The 13,750-nt window shown below is 38.3% G+C and overlaps 1 protein-coding gene across 2 annotated transcripts in view; it reads right to left on the reverse strand.

Moving 5' to 3' along the window:
* Positions 1-13,750, reverse strand: part of LOC121376508 — a 49,177-nt gene that overhangs the window by 10,910 nt on the left and 24,517 nt on the right. For both annotated transcript variants that reach the window (XM_041504396.1, XM_041504395.1), the window contains one exon: positions 10,173-10,276. In XM_041504396.1, the coding sequence (XP_041360330.1) occupies positions 10,173-10,276 (104 nt within the window). The remainder of the gene's footprint in view (positions 1-10,172; positions 10,277-13,750) is intronic.

Genomic DNA, 13,750 nt, shown 5'->3' on the forward strand with positions numbered 1-13,750 from the left:
AACAAGAATAGAGTGAGTTCTCGGAAGTAGTATGGTTCAGCATTATTTTGTATAAAATACATTTCACAATCATTGACATATAAATTGAATAGAATTGGCGAAATTACTTCCCCTTGGGCTAAGCCAAGATAACTGGTGAAATAATCTGTTAGTTTTCCATTTTGTGTTACGCATGCTTTAATATTTTGGTATAAAGATCGGATTACATTTAATAGTTTACCCCGGATTCCGACCTTTGATAATTTGTACCATAAGTAGTTTTTATTTGCCGAGTCGAAAGCTTTAGGGAAATCTACAAATGCACAATAAAGCCTCCCCTTTTTAGCCAAGGTGTTTCCTATTATAGAGTTTTGAGAAAATATTGCATCTGTTGTACTGTAGCCTGGTTTAAAACCGAATTGAGCATCACTTACGATGTTGTTTATTTCCGACCAATTAAGTAATCTTTTGTTTAAAATGGAAGTGAATAGTTTACCAAGATGACTTAACAGACTAATACCTCGAAAATTGTTTGGGTCATTAGCATCACCTTTTTTATGCACAGGAACAATTATTACGGTTGACCAGCTCTCGGGGAAATAACCTGAATTTAGAATTTTGTTAAAATGAATTAACAGCAAAGGTGACAGTATTTCTTTACGTTCTATAAACTATTCATTTATAAGCCCATCCAAGCCACAAGCTTTATACCTTTTGAGATCGCTGATCGCTGTGTTAATTTCGTCTACTGTAATTTCAGCATCAAGACTTTCATAAACACAAGTATTGTCGACACCAACACCAAATACATCTCGATCTGTCTCATCTTCATTCAGTAAAAAACTGGGTTGCGAGGTCTTTCTATTTTTAATTTTGCTATAATTTTCTTTCGGATTGTTAATTCTTACACACTTCAACATATTTCCTTCATACTGTAAGTAATTTGTTTTTAGTATAGATTCTTTAACCTTATAGCGTTTTTTCGCCGTTATTAATTGTCTCTGTCTATGATCATTTTTTAATTTATTAAAATCGTCCAATTTACTTTTGTATGCACGATATAGCTGTTTCAAATCGTCGTTAAGACCAAGGCTTGTCAGTATTTGACCCCTGCGCGTGCTGTAACCTCACCGCGGTACAGGGATGTAACATTCTCTTTGAGAATGGCCAATACAGCAAAATTTAAATTTAGAGTAAAATTTATCTATCTGTGATATTTGTATTTTTGCACGGTCCATTACATCTTGAATTTTTATATTGATGTTGATCATCACTTCATTTGTTTGCATTTACCATAGTTTGACACCCAATAGCCGATGTATTTTTCGTGCTGGGTGTCGTTAAACATTCATTCATTCTATTCTATTCTATTCATTCTGTCAGTATTTGAATGAGGTTTCTTATGGGGCGATCACACTGGCCCGAATGAGCTTCCGTTTGTTTCCGTATACGAAAGTGGTGTGATTTTTTTAAACTGGCCGAATGTCCCTCCGAATGTGTTTTCCCCAGTGTATCACCGAATGCTTTCCGTTTGTTTTCCGAATGTTTTCAGTATGGTTTCAGAATGCTTTCAGAATAGACCGAATACTTCCCGCATGTTGACTTCGAAAGGTTTCCTTTCCGAACGCTTTCCGTATGCTATCCGAATGCTTTCAGAACACGGCGAATCGACCTAGAATGGACCGAACTCTTATCGCATGCTTTCCCGCAAGGGTTCGGAAAGCGTTCGGAAAGGTTCGTCATGTTCTATGTCCATTCGGGGTGTTCGGAAAGCATACGGAACATACTGTGCATTCTGGAAGTGTACAAGCAGTTCGGAAAATGTTCTGAAAGAATACTGGAAGGGTTCTGGCTATTCGTTATACATTCGGCGGCATAAATGAAAAAAAAATCCGGAAAGGATACTGAAAACGTTCGGAAAGCATTCGTCATGTTCTAGGTCCATTCGGTGTGTTCGGAAAGTATACGGAACCCAGCACCTCCAAATTTTCATTCTGAATGCACCAAGAACTAGACGCATGCTTCCCGAACGTTTTCCGTGCATGCCGTATGCTCCTAGAATGCTTCCGAATACTTCCCGAATACACATGGACGCCGCATTCGGATAGTCGATAAAATTATTTTGAACATGCACAATTTTTTTTTGGAGCTACCGAATGCCGTTCCGTATGCATCCGTACGTAGCCGAACAGCCAGTATGCTCCTAGATAGAACACACCGAATGCTTCCCGAATATGATCCGTTCGCTCCCCGAACACCCAAATTCCTATTCGGAAAACAAACGGAATGGCATTCGGGCCAGTGTGATCGGGCCATTACGATTTCTTGCTCCGTTATTGCGTTTTGGTACTGTTTTACAAAAAGGCAACACAATTGTTTTTAATTTATCAATGAACATATTAACCGCATTGTGATGGTACATGCTTTTAATTTTGTTTTCGCCTGTGGCGATATTAATTGTTCTAGAGGACCGTGTGCAGTTCCAAATGCACTTAGCCAGATGGGCAACTTGTTACGTAATACTTCTGCGCGATGGTCCTCGAGCTGTACGCCTAATACACACCCAGAGCAGGTGTGGAGGCCATGTGGCTAGTAGTTACGTAATATCTCCGGTAGGGCTGTTTATGGCCAGGTGATTGCTCGCGGAATGGCGACAGCCAGTCTGACGATCAGAGAAAATATACCGACTCTGGTCGTGGTGGAAACTCACATGATAAGATTCGGTGCCGCGATGTACCCCCAGGCGATATTCGATTTATAATAAATAGCTAGTGTTTTAGAGGTATCAGGAGAAGCAAAAAGGAAGGCTCCAGGGGATCGCTGTCCGTCCACTGAACGATTTATATTAGTTCAGACGGGACTTTGGTAAATATATATTTTCTGCTCTGTGTATAACCTTGATGTGATTGATGTGACTTTAAATATTTTAATACTGTATCATAAAAATATTATATAGACGGTGCTGCCGGTCATCTGACGCAGTATTCTGTAGGCACACCGTTCTGATATATATATATATATATATATATATATATAAAGCTTAGCCAGTCATCCTAGAGGACCTAGGTAAACTGTAGGTTATTGTCTTTATTGTGATAGGTACCAGTATTAATTCTGTGTTACAAGGTTACTGAATGAGTAGTTAGGGTTAATTAAAAATTAACCAGTTAGGAATAGAGCTGTAATTCCTTTAATAATTAAGTTCCCCTGGAAGCGTTTCTCAATTATCACACGTGTGAGTGTTGTGTCACGGTGAAGTGATTAGCATATTGTGTAAACTAGACACCTAGAGATTAACTAATTAAGTGATCAGTTCTGGGTTGTTATTATTGTTGTTATTAATTAACGACTGCGGCTGTACATTTGTCAGCGTAGGTTAATACAGATTCCAAAGGGTATTGTGTTTTTGTTGTGTTTTCTAGTGAACTAAACGAGCTATATTACATATACTTTATATAAGATCGTATCTCTGATCATACCTAGAGACGAGCCAAAGCGGGTATATACCGCCTGTAACAGAGAGATCTAATAGTTATACAGTTAGGAGAGATATTTGGATAATCGTGTTTTATTCAGTTACGGGTATTATAGAATCCCCGTGACAGGAGTAGAAAATTGGGGCGCTCGTCCCGGATCTGAAACGGGACATGCATATCTAAAAAAGTTTTGTTTGTAAATGGGGGCTTTATAAATTAATTTTACAAATTAACTAGAAGTAGCAACGTTGTTCACTAGAAAATTAATTAATATTAAGTGCGTCATATCTAAACATGGATAAGAATTTGCTGGATAGGCCTACGCTCAGTGTAGTGGAGATTAAGCGAGCACGTAAGGCCGAGTTAGTTGAAATCGCGGTTGAGCGAGAAATTGATTTAACATCAGCTAAAACCTTAGGAGATATAAGATCAATTATTATCCAGGAAGTTTTTGGTGATAGTCCTGTTATGGAAGACAGTGAGATTGTTCCAGAGATAGAGATAAATGAGTTAAGTGTGGAACAACAATTAGCTTTTAAAAAGCTTGAGTACGAAAGAGAAGAACGTGCATTAGATAGAGAGAGATCAGAGAAAGATAGAGAGAGAGAGAGAGAGAGAGAGAGAGAGAGAGAGAGAGAGAGAGAGAGAGAGAGAGAGAGAGAGAGAAGGAAGGGATAGACAAGAGAGAGATAGAGATAGAGAGAGAGAAGGGAGAGATAGGGATAGAGAATTCCAGTTAGCAAAATTAAAAGTGGAACATGAGTTAAAGTTGAATACTGAAGAAGTTAGACGGGAAGCCGGAAATGGTTTTAAAATGTCGGAGGCTTATATATCAGTGCCTGTATTTGATGACCAGGAGGTAGATATGTTCTTCCAACTTTTTGAACGGGCCGCTAAGCAGCTAAATTGGCCGCAGTCTAAGTGGACATTGTTAGCCGTGTCTAAGTTTAAGGGGAAGGCTAGTGTAGCTTATAATTCAATGAGTGATGAGCGAGCAAGTCAGTACGACCTAGTTAAGCCGGCAGTGTTGAGGGCCTTTGAATTACGACCTGAGGATTATCGTTTACGGTATAGCGAGTTGAGAAAAACGCAGGGTCAGTCTTATAGTGAGTTTGTGGCTAAGAAGGCAGGTATGTTTGATAAATGGGTGGTGTCTCATCAGGTAGAGTCATATACCGAGTTACGGGAGTTGTTGATCTTACAGGACATTAAAAATGGATTACCAGTTAGCTTACGTATTCATTTAGAGGATCGTGATGTCAAAAAGATAGAGGAGGCAGGCATAGTGGCAGATGATTACGTGTTAATACACAAAGCTCAGGCAGTAGAGGGTAGCTCTTTACAGCAGGGTGATAAGAAGAAATTTCAGCCAGGTTTTTCCCGGGAAAGTAACTATCGGGGAGAGTCTTCTAGTTGGTCAGCTAGTCAGGCAAGGAATGCACCTGGTGGGCAAAGTAAGGATAAACCTACATTATCAGCCAATGCACGAACTTTTCGTCCACATTGCAGTTACTGTAAAAAGGATAACCATCTTGTCAGGGACTGTTTTAAAAGGAAACGCGATAATGCGCACATGGTCGGTTTAGTTAGGTCAGCTCCGTTAGCGAGACAGTTAATGGTTAGTCACATGGCAGAGAAAGTAAACCCGTATGTGTCCACTGGTATGGTTTGTGATGTGAAACAAGAATTGAGTCCTAAGGCTATATCAATCTATAGAGATACCGGGTGTAGTCAGATTCTGATCACGCAAGAGTTTGTAGCTGGTATTGAGAATTCAGATACAGGACGTAGTTTGACTTTAACCTCGGTTACTGGAGAAAATATGGTTGTCAGGTTACATAAGGTTTTCTTGTGTTCGATGTTTCTGACGGGACCAGTCGTTATGGGTGTTGTAAAGGACTTGCCTGTTGAAAACATAGGAGTTTTGTTGGGTAATGATTTGACTAGTCAGTGTTGTCAGCCGAAATGTGACCAATTGTTAATGAAAGTCAGCCCTTTACCCATAAAAGAGTGTGAGGTTGATGAAATTAGTTATCCTGCGTGTGTAAAGACTAGGGCTATGGCCAGAAGGGTAAAACGAGACCCAGAGGATATTTGTGATTTGTCTGATACGTGTGTGAGCCATGAAGTTGGAGTGGATGAGGTTATCAGTAAAATGGTAGATAAGTCAACTGAGGAACTAAATGTGGTAGAACCTGTTGATCTCCCGCAGAAGGTAAATGAACCAGTTGTGTTTTATAGAGGGGACTTACCTTGTAATAGACAAGAGTTAGTTCTAGAGCAGGGGGCTGATCCAAATTTGTTGGCAGCTCGCACTACCTTGTTAACTGAGAGAGTATTAATGAATAAGAGAGTTAGAGATAGGACGTTGCCGGCGACCGAACTAGCTAGGAAGCAACTGAGCCATGCTCAGAGCAAAATAAAATCAGTGTGTGATAGGAAGACTAGGAGTCGGAATTTTAAACCAGGGGATAAGGTGCTGCTGTACCTTCCCATTAAACGGGGTTCATTACAGAACAGGTATTTCGGGCCCTATGTTGTGCACAAACGGGTTAATGAGACAGGGTATGTGATAAACACTCCTGATAGGGTTAGGAAAAGTAGGTATTGTCACATCAATTTGCAAAAAGGTTATTTTGACAGACTGCCGACAGTTCCAGACAGACCGGTCCAAATTGAGAGACACTCAACTTCCTGTGATGACGTCAAGACTGCAGAGATCAAGTTAACCAACAGCCAGATTCTAGCAGACTTGAGTTCTTATCTACAGCACCTTGACAGCACCCAGCGAGCAAAGTTGACCACGTTGATAGAAGACAATGTTTCCATTTGTCAGGACTTTCCAACGGTTACCAATACCTTAAGCCAGGATGTGCGCTTGGAACCCAACGCTACACCGATTCGACAGCATGCCTATCGGAGAAAACCTTGAAAACGTTCGACACGGAAAAAGAAAGAAACGAAGTCCCAGTGGTCAGGTGAATGCGAGAAGTCATTCAACCGTCTCAAGCAGATGCGCTACTCGTCTCCCGTGATGGCAACACCAGACTACCGAATGCCTTTCAAGCTAGCTGTGGATGCCAGTGACAGGAAGACGAAAATGGACTGGACCATCCTGTAAGTTTCTTCTCCAAAAAGTTTCACAAACACCAGGTGAACTATTCCACTATAGAGAAGGAAGCTTTGGCCATGGTACAAGCTCTGAAGCATTTTCAGATCTACGTGAAATCGGCAGTGCACCAAGTGGTGGTCTTTACTGATCATAATCCGCTTACTTTCATTCACAGAATGAAAGCCACCAACCAGAGAGTTTTGAGGTGGAGTCTTCTTCTGCAAGAATACCCAATTACCATTGAACATATCAAGGGCACATCCAATGTAATCGCTGATGCCCTGTCCCGAAGTTGAACGTTATGATAATGTGTTGACATTCTTGATTTCTGTTTTGTTTTTATATATTTTATTTGTATACCAGGGACTCAGAGACTCAGTGTGATTACTGGTAGTCACGTTATTATTACATATGTTATAAATGTCCGTATGCGTCGGTTAACGCACCCTTTTGTTTTAATGTAGTATATTTCCCTATTCCTAGAGTAGAGGAAATATCCTTTTTCAGGTGGGGGTGTGTGACGGTACATGCTCTTAATTTTGTTTTCGCCTGTGGCGATATTATTGTTCTAGAGGACCGTGTGCAGTTCCAAATGCACTTAGCCAGATGGGCAACTTGTTACGTAATACTTCTGCGCGACGGTCCTCGAGCTGTACGCCTAATACACACCCAGAGCAGGTGTGGAGGCCAAGTGGCTAGTAGTTACGTAATATCTCCGGTAGTGCTGTTTATGGCCAGGGGATTGCTTGCGGAATGGCGACAGCCAGTCTGACGATCAGAGAAAATATACCGACTCTGGTTGTGGTGGAAACTCACATGATAAGATTCGGTGCCGCGATAGACCCCCAGGCGATATTCGATTTATAATAAATAGCTAGTGTTTTAGAGGTATCAGGAGAAGCAAAAAGGAAGGCTCCAGGGATCGCTGTCCGTCCACTGAACGATCTATATTAGTTCAGACGGGACTTTGGTAAATATATATTTTCTGCTCTGTGTATAACCTTGATGTGATTGATGTGACTTTAAATATTTTAATACTGTATTATAAAAATATTATTTAGACGGTGCTGCCGGTCATCTGACGCAGTATTCTGTAGGCTCACCGTTCTGATATATATATATATAAAGCTTAGCCAGTCATCCTAGAGGACCTAGGTAAACTGTAGGTTATTGTCTTTATTGTGATAGGTACCAGTATTAATTCTGTGTTACAAGGTTACTGAATGAGTAGTTAGGGTTAATTAAAAATTAACCAGTTAGGAATAGAGCTGTAATTCCTTTAATAATTAAGTTCCCCTGGAAGCGTTTCTCAATTATCACACGTGTGGGTGTTGTGTCACGGTGAAGTGATTAGCATATTGTGTAAACTAGACACCTAGAGATTAACTAATTAAGTGATCAGTTCTGGGTTGTTATTATTGTTGTTATTAATTAACGACTGCGGCTGTACATTTGTCAGCGTAGGTTAATACAGATTCCAAAGTGTATTGTGTTTTTGTTGTGTTTTCTAGTGAACTAAACGTGCTATATTACATATACTTTATATAAGATCGTATCTCTGATCATACCTAGAGACGAGCCAAAGCGGGTATATACCGCCTGTTACAGAGAGATCTAATAGTTATACAGTTAGGAGAGATATTTGGATAATCGTGTTTTATTCAGTTACGGGTATTATAGAATCCCCGTGACACGCATTATTAACAACTTCCTCGGATATGCAATCAGAATTAATAATGGGGTCTCTAAGCTCATCATAATTTAAACGTACTGCCATCACACACTGATATTTATACTCATCTTTCCATTTAAAGACGTCCTTGACATAATAATCTGACTCATCATCTATAGTTATTTTGCACTCGTGCGTGATTGGCATAGACAACTTGAGCTAACCGTGCAAGGGGGCGTGGTTAGAATATTCAGTAAAACTCTGCATACAATATACTTGCTAATATATTCAAACATTTCAAAGCTTGTAATAATGTAATCAATTACACTATATCCATTAGCACCACAGAAGGTGTAATCATTAGCGAAGCCACCTGTGTGTCTTCCGTTTGCAATACGAAGAGAGGTGCTTTTACATATATTTAAGAGCCTGTTCCCGAAGTCGTTCACAACGACATCTGGGTTTGTGCGTCGAGCTATCTGCACGTCATTTGCATATGTAAACAATGACTGTAACGAGTCAAGCATAGAACTGTGCAGTTGATCATTTACAATAAAATCGGACTGGGTACCAGTCCTGCAATTAAAATCGCCTATCATCATAATTGTGCCCTTATTTGAATAATGTTCAATATTTTTTTCCATTTCATAAAATAGATCACAGCCGTATTGTTTATAAAACGTGGAATTTGAAGGGGGTACGTAGATACATGCCACATAAAGGTCATAATCAAACTGGAGAATTGAATTATCTGTTTTCAACCAAATAATACTATCAAATTTTACTTCAGCTAATGTTATATAGGGTTTATATTCGTTTTTCACAAAAATAACTGAACCACCTCCTTGTCTATAGTTAGATTTTTTCTAGGTACTATAATAACGTTATAATCATCGAGTTCACAAGTAAAGTCATTTGGAATCCAACATTCACAAAAATATATAACAACATATGTTCTTATAAAAGCACAAAACTTTAAATCATTTAGTTTTTTCTCAAGGTCCCCGTTTACATTCCATGACAAAAGTTTTAGGTCATGGGGGAACTTCTCATCTTCTCCTGTGTGTCCTACTTTGGCGCGGCAGTGGCCGTAGATGGGGTCGGTGTCGATCTGTCGATCTGTCATCCGCAAACTGTGAATCGACGAAGCCTTTCTCACAAAAGTTTACAGATAATGTTTTTGTTGTTCATACCCAGATAAACGTAGAAGAAATAACAGACAATAATTATAATTAAATTCGAAACATACTTACTAATAATAACACTAAAAGTTCATATTTTATCTTGAATTATGCGTTTCGTTCTTAGCAATAACGCTCAATAAGACAAGGTACCAATATAAAGTGGCGTCATCAAATATGACGTTACCGGGCAACGTTATTTTTACGTTCTTCGAGAAATGAACACACTCGCGTTGCTATGGTATGACGTAACACTAATGAATGTAACGGAAATTTAATTATACGTACATATATGTATGCATTACTATTATATTATAATTATATAGTTGTTACCATTAGTATTATACGATTGGCTCTTTTGATATTTATGCACTAAAATATGTTGTCAATCAAATACATCGTCACCTGTCTGCATAAAACACACAAGTAAGTATATGTAATGACTTCATACCCAGGTTGTCGGTCGTTTCGATGTGTTGAATACATTCGACTTACCCAACAATTTTATACCAGTAGTAATCAGTAGAAAACACTATATTACTTTTATATTTAGTAATTGTTTTTGGAAGGTAGATGGAGACGTACATCGTTTAAAATACCAATATAAAAAGATAATAATAATAACAATTCTGAATCGTAAAATACATCTAAGGTGTTAAGAATGACATAGGTCAGTAACGCTAATGAATATTCATTTGCATTACGTCTAATGAATATTCATTTGAATAAACGAGGATTACGATATTCAGTACCTGTTCTGTGATGGTCAGGTTGTCTATAGACGAAAGCTCTCTTGGTTGTACTTGAGGAATGCTGGAAGGTATCCACATCGAGAAGGACTGATTAACATAAGGGTCTGAAATTCGATAAATCAAACGATACTGACTGTATTTATTTGTTGTCTCGTTTGAACTAATTATTATTGCAATTATCGCGTTTGAACTCGTTACTATAGTAAATATCTAATTTTCTTCTAATATACATTATTGTATATACGTATTTTATATGTTATATTAAAGTATATTGCACGAAATTAGAAACGTGGGTAGATAACTTTGTGTTCGTTAAACAACAATCGGGATGGACGACATATAGATAATAACTGGTTACCGTCTTATGATATCGACTTTATCATGCTTTCGCCATTTGACCTGAGCAGGATACAACCGATATCGTAAGACAGTAACCAGTCGTTTTAGTTATCCTGCAATCGACATAAAATTAACCTTTTTATTTCATAATTTTACCGTTTTCCAGAGTAGTAATTATGCCCATAAGTGTTAAAAGCTTTGTCGCCTGTAATATTCATACACCAAAACAAAATAGTTCTTCAATAACAAAAATGTATTTGCTATTTCTAAATTAAAAATTGTCTGCAAAAGGTTTTAAAATCGAACTAATCAACTCAAAATAAAATAATAAATAACGTTGAACAATATAACATTCCTTTGCTTAGCATAACTATACTTGTTGAAATGTATCTACATATCATATTTTGACAATTATAATGATTGGAGGATAAATATATTTTCCAGTGTTACAGTTAAAGCTGAGATCTGAAATGTCATTATAATAGAAGGCGATATAGATATAGATATATATATATATCCTTTCATATCTTACTATGAAAAACGTCATTCCATATATAGATATGTAGATATATATATATATATATATATATATATATATATATATATATATAGTAGATAGATAGATAGATAGATAGATAGATAGATATAATGCATAAATATTCATGTACTGTTCACTATGTATTAAAAATCTACTTTCTGAAATATAATGTTGAAACGAATACAATTTGTTTACGTTAAGGAAGCAAGGAAATGTTTTATTAAACGACGCACTCAACACATTTTATGTACGGTTATAATACGTCAGACATATGGTTAAGGACTACACACTACACAGATACTGAGAAAGGAAACCCGCTGTTGCCACTTCATGGGCCACTCTTTTCGATTAGCAGCAAGGTATCTTTTATATGCACCATCCCACATACAGGATAGTACATACCATGGCCTTTGTTACACCAGTTTTGGAGCACTGGCTGGAACGAGAAATAGCCCAAAGGGTCCACCGACGGGGATCGATGTTAGACCGATCGCGCATCAAGCGAACGCTTTACCAGTGGGTTACGTCCCGTCCATTTTTTATATTAAGGTTACCGTAGAAACTTATGAATGGTATGCATGGTTATTTGCACACTGTCGATTGCTGTGAATCAAAACAATGATCCATGTGTACCACGAGTACAGTTATACGGTAACTGACTTTTAAGAACCGGCCTCAAGGGTGTTGTGGTTAAGCTATCGAACATAAGGCTGGTAGGTACAGGGTTCGCAGCCCGGTACCGGCTCCTACCCAGAGTGAGTTTTAACGCCTCATTGGGTAGGTGTAAGAACACTACACCCCTCTTGTCTCTCACTAACCACTAACAACTAGCAACTAACCCACTGTCCTGGACAGACAGCCCAGATAGCCGAGATGTGTGCCCAGGACAGCGTGCTTGAACCTTAATTGGATATAAGCCCGACAATAAGTTAAAATGAAATGAAATGACTTGTAAGTGGCGTTGCATGGCGCGATAAAAAAACGTTTGGCTCACTGAAAGGTGGGGTTAATAAGTGCGGTTAGATAGGCATAGTTTTGTCACCGAGAGAACATCTTAAGTATGGTACACATAAACAGCGCTTCATCAACCTTCTTGGAGAAGAACTGGCAATACATGGCTATGAAGTTCATAATGCTAAAGGTGATGCAGACATACTTATTGTAAGAACTGCTGTTGCTGCAGCTGAGAAGAATACAACTGTGTTGGTAGGAGATGATACAGATCTTTCGATTCTACTTTGCTACCATGCAAACGGTGGTAGGCTATACTTCATGTCAGAACCCAACATGCCTTCTTCCATTTGTTTTGCATTTACCGTAGTCTGACACTCGATAGCCGATGTATTTTTCGTACTAGGTTGTCGTTAAACATTCATTCATTCATTCGTTCATTCTTCCATTTCCCGCAAGTATTTGGATGTGAATAAAGCAAGAGAATGTCTTGGAGAAGATTTCTGCCGTAACATTCTGTTTGCCAATGCGATATTTGGATGTGACGCAACTTCGTGAGTTTTCGGAATAGGAAAAGCTCTGTCACTTGGTTTGATTACGGAGAATACCAGCTTCAGAAAACATGCTAGAATATTTCTGAAATCAAAGTCAACGCAGGATGAAGTTGTTGCTGCGTGGGAAAAAGCAACGGTCTGCATATACAAAGGGGGAATAGATGACAATCTGAATGCAATGAGGTTGCAAGGATTCCAGGTGCTAGTGAGACTGAGTAACACTTCAATACATCAACGCAATCTTCCACCCGCATCATCTGCAGCAAAGTACCATCAGGTCCAGGAATGGATGGGCAATTCTTTAAATCCAGAAGCATGGGGATGGAATATATCTGATTCCATTCTGATTCCTATTCATACAGACAAGGATCCTGCACTAAAGTCGCTACTAGAACTTATTAGGTGTCAATGTAAATCTGGTTGCAGTACCATGCGGTGTAAATGCAGGCGCCTGGGACTTGATTGTTAAACATGTTCAGAATGCAGAGGGGTTTGTGGAAACATGAAATCAACAGAGGAAGATGAAAATGACAATGACTTGGATGCATGAGTTGGTTATATGTTAACATATTCAATAATTACATTAGCTGTTTCTAAAATTTTAATTCATACTTCTAGGCTTTCTACCAAAACATAATTTAATGCTATGTACTTTAAATAGACCATAAGTGCCCTTACTAGGGGTATCTGGGTTTTAACAATATTGGAATGTGACACAATTTGAACAACAGTTTCCTTACTATGATATATCTACAAATTACAATATTACACAGGCTATACCTTATTAACTGCCAAAATTTTACCGTTGGCAGAAACCCTGACTTTGTCATCGTATGTTGCTAATTATATAGTGAATGCTAACGTAATATGGGTCTGGGGTATTACATTCCTTAAAAAGTACATTAAGAACAAACATTAGAGGATACACCGGATTTGATAGTTACGTTAGCCTCTGGGAACTGGCATTTATGGGTAAAGGTACCCAACTCCTCCACAATATATAGGTATACCAATTAATTTTACCACTTTTAAAACCATGATATAGATATTAAAAAGTTAGCAAATAGTATGATTATTTACCAAAATATTGATAATAAATTACTAGGCGAAAGCTCATAAAATTATAATTTCTAACACCAAATAAAAATATGTTCCACCAAATATAAAAAGTTACATTTTTGATATATGATATAGTT

This window comes from Gigantopelta aegis, chromosome 6, assembly GCF_016097555.1.
Source record: "Gigantopelta aegis isolate Gae_Host chromosome 6, Gae_host_genome, whole genome shotgun sequence".
Classification (NCBI taxonomy): domain Eukaryota; kingdom Metazoa; phylum Mollusca; class Gastropoda; order Neomphalida; family Peltospiridae; genus Gigantopelta; species Gigantopelta aegis.